Source organism: Mesoplodon densirostris, chromosome 6 (assembly GCF_025265405.1).
Source record: "Mesoplodon densirostris isolate mMesDen1 chromosome 6, mMesDen1 primary haplotype, whole genome shotgun sequence".
Lineage (NCBI taxonomy): Eukaryota > Metazoa > Chordata > Mammalia > Artiodactyla > Ziphiidae > Mesoplodon > Mesoplodon densirostris.
In genome coordinates, this window is record NC_082666.1 from 43,613,267 (window position 1) to 43,625,452 (window position 12,186).

At 38.1% G+C, this 12,186-nt stretch overlaps 1 protein-coding gene across 6 annotated transcripts in view; it reads right to left on the reverse strand.

Moving 5' to 3' along the window:
* Positions 1-12,186, reverse strand: part of NTRK2 (neurotrophic receptor tyrosine kinase 2) — a 381,797-nt gene that overhangs the window by 273,315 nt on the left and 96,296 nt on the right. For all 6 annotated transcript variants that reach the window (XM_060101678.1, XM_060101680.1, XM_060101679.1 and 3 more), the window contains exon 14: positions 7,659-7,758. In XM_060101678.1, coding sequence (XP_059957661.1) covers positions 7,659-7,758 — 100 coding nt within the window. The remainder of the gene's footprint in view (positions 1-7,658; positions 7,759-12,186) is intronic.

Consider the following 12,186-nt stretch of genomic DNA (forward strand, 5'->3'; position numbering starts at 1 on the left):
AAAGTAGGATAAAGTCAGAGCATATGTTACAATTTAAGCCAAGTTATTATCTGTCTTCTTCACAAATTCTGAAAAGCTGGTCCACCAAAATCAGATGCTAGGAATGAGGAGGAAGAAAACCAAAATAGGGAGGGAAGAACGTAAAATTAGGATGCACAGAGATGTGGAAAGACAAAATGGCAGGGAAAAAAATGAAAGGTAGAAAAAGAGAAATGAAGGGTGAAAAGAAGAAGAAAAGTAGCAGACTTTACAGTTTGGGAAGTCTTTTTTAAAGTGCGTGATGATCTGTGTAAGGAGGTCAGAGTGAGTTCACCACAGGATTTATGGAGGAACAAAGAGGGGGTAGCAAGTTCTGACTTTTAAGTACAAAATCTAATTTCTTAAGGGACCCTTTACCTTTTTGTGAAACTAGTAGCGTGGGAAGTCCCTAAACAATACAGCTGCACTTTCTACACTACAGGCAAACCTGGGTTCTCCCATGAATCACACTGGGCTTATGGGATACCCATGTAAGAGAGGGAATTTTAAAAGTTCGAGGTCAGTGTACTCCGAAAGCTAATGGGAAAAACGCTGCTTCCTCTTCTTCCTGTTTTGCCTGATCGAGCCAGTTCCTGAAAGTTCTGGGCCCATTTTCAATATGCTGCAAAGAATATGCATGTTCTGCCCTCATATAGGCATAACCCAAATGGTGACCCTACAAGAAGAGACTTCAGAAAGTAGACCTTCACCTCACGAATATAAGAGTAAAGGTTTATATAACATCTCCAAAGGACAAGAAAAGCACACTTGGGTTAACTCTTCTTTTGATTAATTTCTACTTTGTCAAATTACTCAATAACTCTTTCAACTGAATGTCTTTTATGAAATTTTCAAGGATTTGATCATTATTGACAAATTTTGCTCTCTATTAAGAGAATGCTAAAATATACTGAAGCCGGGGAGGGCAGTTAAAAAACAAACAAACAAAAAAACCCTATATTCTCTGATACTCTCTTGTGAGAATAAAATAAGAGAACCAACAAAGCCTATTACTTACTTTAAAAAAAAGTTAATCACTAAGCTCTACAAAATTTCTTTTTATTAATGACTTTCTGATTCCAGAAAGTTAAAATAGTACTGTTGGTCTCTCTGAAAATGTCACGCAAATATCTTTATTACATATATATCTGAAAGAGACAGAGTATTTCACATCAAGTTAAAAATAAAAAAGAATTTCAAAGAGGTTAAAGAGTACGTAAAAAAAACCACAAACAATGTAAAACTAGTGAAAAAAATATTAAAATGTATGTTTACAACCTCAGGGAGGGGAAGATTTCCTCAGCAAAATGCAAAACTTAGACAGAAAAGATGGACAGGTTTCCTTCTATTAAAAAAGTAAATCTTCCTGTTTGCCAAAAGACACTATTTTAAAAAGTCAAAAGATTAGAAGAAAATATGAGCAATGTATATAACCAATAAAAGATTAGTACATATATTTATAAAGTAAGTCAACAAATAAAAATAAACATTTCTTCCTATTCTTCACATGACAAAAATGCTTAACCTTATTAGTAATCAGAATAACACTGTAAGTGAATTGGCAAAAATAAAAAAGTTTGATAATATCTGATATGGGTGATAGCATAAACAAAATGATGCCCTCATCTACTGTTGGTGGGAGTATAAATTGATAAAGCATTCCTGCAAGGTAATCTATCAACATTTAAAATCAACATTTAAAATATACAAACCTTTTCTCTCAGCAATCCATTTCCAAATATCTGTCTTTATGAGTAAGGTATTATTTATAATACTTTTCTAAAAATTTGGTAAAAGTATAAATTTTTTTACATTTCCCAATTCATTAATAATAATAATAGTAATAATAAAATTACAGTAAATATTTGTATATTAATTACTAAATGCCAGTGACTTTCCAAAGTGCTTCACATACATGAACTCTGTTTATCTTATAACAAGCTTCTGAGGTGGGTACAGTTATTGCCCCATTACAGATGGAAATACTGGGGCAAGAGAGGATGAGATATTTGCTCAAAGTCACATGCTTGTAATGGGTGGAGCCAGGATTCAGACCGAGGTAGCCTGACACCAGAGTACTCAGAAATACTATGGAATAGAATTCAGAAAAGAATTGATTCAGAAAGATCTACAAGGCAAACAGTTACCTTTAAAAAGCAGAACAAGATTGGTATTATAATGTCTTTATGCAAACAAAAATGAATATATTTGATTATCTACATAATGAATGAAGCTATATATCTTATTATTGACATAATATATGTAGTGGGGATGGTTAAAGAAGGTTAAAGAAGGTTATCCCTAGGAGTGGAAATGGTAGTGGGAAAGGAAGATGAAGAGGAACTTCCCCTTTTAGCTCTATGTATTTCTAAAGTGCTTGAAATTTTGAAAAACGAGAACGCATTCATGTGTTACTGTTATAATACTTAAATGTTATTTGTCTTTAAAAAAAATGGTGGGGGGGAAGGATCATACGGAAAACAGTCTGTCCTTATAGAAGTTTCTATAACTGTGTTTCTGGCTTTCAGTCACATTTTTCCCTCTTTTAAAAGTTGATCCAAATATCTGCTAAAGTCAACCTTCTAAATTTTCCAGAATTATTTTCAGCTCATATAAAAGGCTTTAACCTTCAACCTTTTTAGCTTTGGTCCCACTATGTTTATGACTCTTTTTAAAGAACCAACTTTTTGGTTGCTGTTGAAAGACATTTAGAAGATGATTTATATAAGAGGAGAAACTTAAACTGGGGACATTGAATCTGGAGTTAAAACCTGGCTCTGTGTTCTCAGGCAGTGTAGTTTTTTGGTCAATTATGAGTTGGAAATGCCTACTGCTCAATTAGCAGGAATGAAGACATATGAGCGGTTTATGTCAAGGACAGGAGGCTGCAGAGGTAATCTGCAGGCCATCAAACCTGAATAAGAGAAAAGGCTTCCTATTCCAGTTCCTCCTGCGGGACCTCTTCAGGTCACTTTTATATTTACTCCAGAAGGACAAAGGATGCATCGGTACTTAGAGAATAAATATTGTATGTGGACTTCCATCAGGAAACGCAAGTAACAGAAAGCTGATGGTCACAGCTATTCTTCACCAGTGTGATGACTGCCAATCCCCCTCCGCCCTTTTGATTCCCTTATTTTTTTTTTCCAACCCTGTTCACTATCAATGCCATCAGGCGGGGCTCCCAATGTGGATCACTCTCAGAAGACTTGGCAGCCCTTGTGCCCCTAGATGCTTCCATTTCCTCTTTATGTGCACTTCTACATTTTCAACGAAGAAAGGGAGCCAGGAAGCAATGTGAGAACTAAACATAAGACTTGGTTACAACAAAAATGAGAGCATTCAAAGGCCTGATTGCCTGTTCCTTTGGCAATAGAGCTGCTCTGGAAAGGTGCTTGAGACCTACTTCAGTGAAAATTAAAATAAATCACAGGCATTCTTCAAAGAAAAGGGATAAAATTATACATTTACCTACAGGGTATCGATACAGGCATAGATTTAGATAGATGTGTTATATAGTTCATGCACCCATACTAAACACGCATATGAATAATCCCTATACAGATGGCCAAACACTAACAGAGAAGCTTTATTCAGGACTCTGCAATTATGATAACTAGATATTCAACCAAAAGCCAAAAGGATGGTGTTAAGGCACAGAAATGAGCATGGAGAAATGGAATAGGATAAATTCTACCTCTTGACATCTTTATTGAAACAGGGCTGGTAGTCTATTGGACACTCGCAACAAGAGGCTTAAAACATACCAAACGATAATGAAACATAATTTCTAGGTTAACACCAAGATGAGAGCCACCATCTGACACTTCTGCCAGCCTCAAAGCCGGACAAAGACACATATTATGAGGCTACACATTTGGAGGGAGAGAGGCAGAAATTGAAGAGGCTCATGTGCAAAATGGAAAGTCAAAATGAATCTTCCAAACTTCAACAACAATAACAGTTTAAAACAGTGTGTGAAAACCCACATATCCTAAGACAAAACCTGGACAAAATGGCTTCCTGTCTATGACCATTACTTATCTGGAATAATTTCTTTTAAGTTTAGAAGCTTAGAAAAGCTCCAATATCTCTCTTTAACCATTCATATACAAGTTGCCCTCCAAATATTAACTGTTTTCCAATTAACAACCTAAAGTGGATGGAGTTGAAAACTCTCTGTGATCATTCATTCCATCAATTAATATTTATCAACTGCCAACTTTGGCCTTGGCACTGGGTAAGTAATGATGAATAAGACCCATATGAACTCTGGAGCTCACAGTCTGAACTCTATGTTCTAGACTGCACCATCAGGATTTGGTTATAGTGAACTGACAGAACAGATGAAAAAAAAATCCTATGAAGCTTACAGTCACATAGACCCATCTCCAAAGAACACAGCACAGCTCACTGCTGTATTCTAAGATCTAGGTTTAACTCCCTGATTTGGAATTTAGGGATCACCTTTCCATGGAAAGCAATGCCATCAATGATGTTTGGGTTCTAGGGTTGATCCATAAATCTTGAGTTGCCCTGCATGCAGCTGCAGTGTGATTTTAAGAGATTTCTGGTTTGTGTTACCCTGGGAATCAGTTGAATCAATAGTATTAAACTGTAATCTATAATCCCAACGCTGCTACCATGGATTGAAACAGGGGAGGCTGAAGTGTGCAATGCTGGGGATGCAAAAAGCTGGAAATACCTATGAGTGGGCTGGCTGCCGTCCTTCAGTTTCAATCCATCCCCAGGACAAGGGAATATGCACGGCGGTAGAATCTCCCCAAAGGTGCTTAGAAGGGCAAGAATTACATTTGGAATAACTCATTTGCACGTCAGCCATTGGCCTCTTACACAGAACCAAGGCACTGGTTCTGGCCAAGGCTATGCACATTTCATACCGTTGTTACTCAGAAATCACAAGTGACATGTTTTCTGGTTATTTCAGGAAGTATAATAGTGTTTTTACACATTCTTCCCTTTTTAAGGTGCATGTTTTTTCAACAGCTCTAATAGCATTTAAAGTACATTAAGTCACATTAATTTGCTGATTGAAGTATAGTTGATTGAAGTATAGTTGATGTTTCAAGTGTACAGCAAAGTGATTCAGTTTTACATCTATATATGTATATATGTGTGTGTGTATATATATATACACACACAAGAATATATATATATACATATATATATATCTTTTTCAGATTCTTTTCCATTATAGGTTATTACAAGATACTGAATATAGTCCCCTATGTTATACAAGAGGTTCTTTTAACTTACATTAATTGTTAAACACCACTTTTTAGGCAGTTTCATTGCATGAACCTCGTCTTCTCTTCTAGATCCCCCAAATTACAGCTCAGCATTTGACCAATAAAACAAGAACCTCAACTCAGGCCCATTTTGTCCAAACCATGGCACAGTTAGACGTGTAGCTAAAAACAGAGAAAAAAGCTATTCTAAACAAGAACCTGAGTCTCTGAGACAAAATTTTAAAAACAATTTTATTTATGTCTAAAAATAAGGGAGTAAAACATATGCTCTAGTAGTTACTGCCTGAAGAAAGTCATTTACTGGATCTGTGACAAGGTTAAGTAAAATCTTTCTTACCAATCATTAACAATACCCTTAGGTTATACCTGGAAAATGTAGGTGCTTCAGCAGTGGTCACCCCAAATTATCTAAATAAAATACTTTGTCAGTCTTAGTGACAGAGTCACTATATGAAATACAATCTTCTCTGAAACAAAACGTCTGCCTTTTATTCTCCTCTATCACTGCACTACAGAGAGTGAGTTCACATTTACAGATCATTCTTCTGTTGTTTTCTTAACACAAAGTGGGGGTGGGGAGTGACTCCCAAATATTGCTCCTAGGGTTCCCAAAGCCCTTCTGAGCTCCCAGTAGGACCTGAACATACCCTTTCTCTGAAGAGCCCACAAGAAGAAAGTTTCCAAGTCAACCCTCAAGACAGGAAAGTGACAGAGCTAGAATCTGGCTCTGTCCAGTAAACACTCTGCCTGGGGACATCCACCCCAAGTGCCTCTAAGGAAAGAAAGCATCTGATCAGGATGAGGAGAACAAAATCCCATGGGAGGCGGCTAACACATAGAGAGGAGTAGCCTAGGCCAGACCTGGGCGCCAGCCGAACACGGGGACCCAGAAAAGTCTTCGAAGCCATGGGTGGGTTTGGTTTGAAATGCCTCTCCCACATCTTGTTATGCTTGGAAAGAGACCTGGGAAACCATGTTTATCCCACAGAAAGGTGATTCTCTGAGAATGCTTGGGAAAAAGCAGCATCCCTTGGAAACCATCAGAAATGCCCATTTCCAGGCCCACTGCAGACCTATTAAATCAGAAACACTCAGGGTAGCCCAGAAATCTGTTTTCATAAGCTCTCCAGGAGTTTCCGAGGCAAAGTCAAGTTTGCAAACCACCACCATAGGATTAATTAAAATCACTGTAGTACAGCCCCTCTCCCAAGCCTTATTCATAATTGGAGAATGAGAGGTCTTTCCTCCTTCAAAAGAAATGTCAAGGATCAACAGGCCAAAGAGGGAGTCAGGAGAAGGTTTAGGTGTTTTTTTAAGGCTTAATTTATCACTGCTCCTCCTCATTCATTTCAGGTTTGGGAATCTTGGTCATGGGCACCAACAAAAGCAGAGGAAAAAGCATCAGAAATGGATCTGATTCACCCCAGAGACCAGCGTACATTGGACAACTTATTGCTACTTAAACATCACTTTCAAGTAAGCAAGTGACATTAATGGTAATTGTAATGAACCGTACAGATCAAGAAAGGCCACCTGACTGTCTCCCCAACACAATTAAGAAAGACACCACTAAACCTTCCTCACAGATTTCCCAAGTGAGTGGCTATTTATAAGAGACCACACAGAATTCAACGATAACATATGAGTTAATACATACGCTTAAATTTCAGAGCAAATGCTTTTTAATCACTGAAACTCTTGGCTATTTATATCACAAGAACATTTAAATACGTTTCCCCCGTCCCCCAAAATGAATTTTCAATCCTCTAAAAGAGACCAATGGTCTACTGAGAGGCAACAGAGACCCTAATTTTTAATCGAGCACTAGGAACTTTTCCACTAAAATAAAAAGCCACTCATTCACAAAGCATCAATGTACCTCCAACGGCTGTTCTTATTTTGCTTCCCAACACTTTAAATTTCAAAAGATGAGAATCTGAAAAAGCAGCAGCAACACAAAAAGCACACCATGGAAATTCTAGAAGTCAAGTGTACAACAGAAAGGACCTTTCTACACAAAATACATGTGTCCATAACTAGCCTACTGCCACCCAGCCTGGCCTGCCTTTCCTGAAACAAAAGTAAAACTCGGGTACTATTTTTTTATATCATTATTAGGCACTTGAAACTCAAGAAACCAGTTCTGTGCCTTCTGGGATAACTGTCCTCATTGGAAAATGAGTAGTGCTGAATAATCAACATGATTTTGCTCTGTCTTGATTTGTAGTATCATAGCCTTGTTGCTATTTTTTCAGCCTTCACCCCTAGACATCGTAAATCTAGCTGCTTCCTTCTTTAGTGGTAATTAGCATTAGTCACAAGCCAAAAATGATTCCACATAAGAAGTAAAATAAACACAACCCTTCTTACCTTTCATGCCAAACTTGGAGTGTCTTGCCAACTTCAGCAGAAACAGCATTACCAGCAGACAAAATCCTACTACAGATGCAATTACCACCACAGCATAGACCTAGAGAAAGGAAGGGAGGGCAGTTATGATCTTGATAATTAGTTTCTTATATCCAGGTGATGCTGATTTTGATGGGGATGGTTAATATTTATTGAATACTTACTGCCTGCTTTTCTAAGAGCTTTATGGATATCAATTAATCTTTAACAACCCTAGGAAGATTTATGCAGGTCCTATTATTATCCCTATCTCTACAAATGAGAAAAGATAAGTTAAAGCTTATAAAAATAGGTACCCAATTAATATTATACAGATTAACATATACTAATACATCCTATATTATTATATAATGTATAGATAATAGATATTTTATCTCTCCCCATCCATCTATCTACCTATGTACCTACATACCTACCTATCTGGAGAGAGAAGTGAGAGAGAGAGTATATAAAACATGAATGACAAAATACTAATAATTTTTGAAGCTGCTGAAAGATACAGTGGGGTTCATCTCATGATCTTCTCTACCACTGTTTGAAAACTGTCCATGACAAAAAAATTTTTTTTAAGTTGACTACTGTTGCTCTTAGAAGTCAGGGTGCCCTAGAGCAGTGAGTAGGTCTGGAAGGGAGCAGGAAGGCACTTGTGGGTGAGCACAGCCTGTGAAAGCTCACGAGGTTGTAGACTTATGACATGTGAACTTTTCTGTATGTATGAGAAAGATCAATACAAAGTTGTTTTTTTAACTTAAAGGTGTAGCTGCAAGTTGTGAATCATACAAGTAGAGAGAGTAGATGCAGATCTTTCTGAATCCTGTCACAGCCCCAAGCTGGGGATCACAGAGGCACAAGTGCATAATTCTAAGTACACACTAACAATTTAGAAACAAAGATCGACACAGGACTATGCATAATCTTCCATTTTTGCTGTTTACCCCAAAGTCCCGCTTCCAAAATAAATTTGTTTCTATAAACCAGGAGTTGGCAAACTCTTCCTGTAAAGGGTCATATAATAAATATTTTAGGCTCTGGGGGCCTACAGTCTGTGTTGCAACTAGACAACTCCCCTGCTGTAGTGTGAAAACAGCCACAGACAATATGCAGACAAATGGGCGTGTCTGTGTTCCAATAAAACTTTATTTACCACAACAGATGAATAGCTGGATTTGGATATAGTTTGCCTAAACTGTCCTAGATGTCCATACTGACTTAAATGTCTAAGTTTCATTTAATCCACATAACAGTCCATACGACATATTATTATTGTCCCCATCTGTGGTAATCATTAGTGTTGTTTCCCAAACATTTCTGTTTTCCCCTATGTTTCTCTTTGTAGGATTCACTTCCTGGCTTCCTTGTGGTGAGATGGGTTCATGTGACTAGTTCTGGCCAATGAGCTGAGACCTGTATCACTGCCAGGAGGAGGATTTCACTGTTTACTGCAAGATCTTAGACTAAAGCAGTGGTTCTCAACCAAGGATAATGTTGCACCCAGGGGACGTTTGGCAATTTGGAGTTGTCACAACTGAGAGAAAGGTGCTATTAGCATCTAGTGGGTCAAGGCCAGGGATGCTGCTAAAGATCCTGCAGTGCCCAGGAGAGCCCCCCACAAAATAATTTATTCATCAATAATAGTAGTGTTAATAGTGCCAAGGGTAGGGCTTCCCTGGTGGCACAGTGGTTGAGAGTCCACCTGCCGATGCAGGGGACATGGGTTCGTGCCCCAGTCTGGGAAGATCCCACATGCTGCGGAGCAGCTGGGCCCATGAGCCATGGACGCTGAGCCTGTGCATCCAGAGCCTGTGCTCCGCAACGGGAGAGGCCACAACAGTGAGAGGCCCACGTACCGCAAAAAAAAAAAATAGTGCCAAGGGTAGTGCTCTCTTTCTCTGTGCCATAAAAAATGCTAACTTTTCAAAAGGCAGCTGCCTTGTCAGCCTCACCTTGGAATGAGGATGACGCTGATAGAGCTCCCAGCCAATACGTGTAATGAAGCAATAAATAAACATTTGTTGTTTCAAGCCACTGAAATTTGGGAGGTTTTGTTACTGCAGCATAGCTTATCCTGACTGATATACCCAGCTCATAGTGAGAGGCAGTATCAAGTGGAGATTAAGAATATGGATTGTTCCTGAGTTTGAAATTTAGATTTACCACTTACTAACTACATGGTTTCCAAATTACTTAACCTCTCAGCATCTCATAACCCTCATGTATAAAATAGAAAATATAATAACACTACCTTGCAGGTTGTTATAAATCCTCAATTAGTCAATGCAGATAATGGCTTGACATAGTACTTACTATAATAAGTAATTAATTATGTTGGCTATGATGATGATGATAAAACTGAGATTTATAAAATAAATAAATAAATAAGCAGCCCAAGATCACAGCTCTCAAACTTGGGATTGGAATCAAAGTCTGCCCAAGTGTAAAATCTGTGATTTATGTGTGATTTACCCACTACATTGCCTCTCCAAAGCATGTGGCTGAGAGTGAAGGCAGAATTATAAAAACATATGTCTAATCCCTCCACAGCACCTTCAGATGGGGTCAGATGGGGACAGCATTAAATAAGCTACAAAGCACAGAAAAGAGCACATGCCAAACAGTTGGCTAGGATGGAGCAAAGGTGTAATCGTTCTTTCCTCTGGTGCTTCAGCTGTAAGTGGCTGTCCCACAGAATGCTTCTGCAGATGTCTGAGTACAAACTTAACTCTGTCTCTGTGGTCTATATATAAATAGAATGGTAGTGATTCCTAAAAGGCTAGTTATAAATCAACTCGTTCTAACCAAGATCATTTCCCTCAAACTTACCTAATGATTTCGGATGTTTCTTTCTCAATCTTTATTTCTAACTAACATTTGCATGGGAAAGAGATCATATTATTTTAGCTATAAGTTTCTCTACCCTATTATTAAATTCCAAAATTCTACAGATGAAAGAAGAATTCATTAATAAACAAGTTCAAACACTATTTTATAGATAAGGAACCGGGGACAGAGAGACATTTGGAGGACTTGCCCTGAGTCCCAGGATCACTCTGCAGAACCACAGTCTTACCCACTTTGGAAAGTACTCAACTGGCATTCAAGAGACCTATGTCCTAATGAACCCAGGATACCTTGCCTTTACCAGCTGTGAGACCTCACAGGTGCTTCACTTCTCCCAGCCTCTGTTTCCTCATTTGTACGTGGTGATAATAATACCTGCCCTGAGTTATCTACTTCATTAAAGAATATTTAAGTCATCTTAGAAAATGGAAAGGTGTTCTTCTCCAGAAAAGCAGCTAATGATCTGCTAACAAATATTTAAACCTATTGAAGCAGTTCTAAATGTAAAGAATCCTTTAATAAACAAAGACTCCTGTGACAATGAGAAGAATCATTTCCTCAAAAACAAATTATTTGATAAATACAGAATTTCATGTACTCTGTGCATGTGTGTTGGGGTGGGGGTGGTCTTCACATGGGAGAAAAGCAGGAGTGAGTTTGTTTGTTTGTTTGGTTGGTTGGTTAGTCAGTTTTTATCTGAGGCTACCTCTCAGCATAGAACAAAGAGCTGCTCTCCTCTGAAAATCCAGCAGGGTTCATGAGGAGCATCTGCTAGACCAGAAAGGTGAATGCTTAAGGCTGTCTTGCAAATGCTCTGAAAACACCTTTGAATTTTGTATCAGCTCCCTGACTCTGAAACTCTTTTTCTAATCTAATGATCTTCCCTGTGATCAGGGACTGTTATGTATCAAATATTTGATCCACACTTAATTTTAAAATTTTCTTAAAATTCTACAAAACATTGCCTTGCATCTCTCATGCAGATTTCTAAGAGCCACAGGTGGAGTCAAAACATACAGACTTTCAATGAAGATTATTTTCACTCATCTTGCCTTCCAATGACGCTACTATAGATAGTTCAAACATCAAGATATGCCAATTGGGGGCTTAAATTTATCATTTGGATTTAAAGGAGAAAACTGAAGTTGGTATATAATTTTTAGTAATTGGAATACATACACATCTGTGGGCTTAACACATGTTCCTTGGATTCCTTACATATGCAAACAACATTCTCAAACCAAGAAACATTAAGTGGTTTGGTATGAGAGTAAAAACTGAAATGAATGCATAAGGCAGGAATTAGAAAACATTCTGCAGTTGATTTAACACAGCAGTTTTCCTTGTTATTTCAATGCAATGCACATAGTCATCTGTGGAAATGTGTGTGTGTGTGCATGTGTGTGGTATGTGTCTCCAAATACTGGATGTGCATATTTTGAGTTGCAGTTAAGTTGTATCTATTTATGAGCCTCCTGGTCCCACTGCATGGCCCTGGTTTAAATATCCATCACATCTCTTTATCATTGCACCAGACACCTAAATCATCATCACCCCACTTCTAATCCCTCTCTTCTGCAACCCATTCTATAGTGTTCATCATTAGTTTAATCACCTCCTAGGTGCCAGGCACTATTCTAAGGACTAGGGA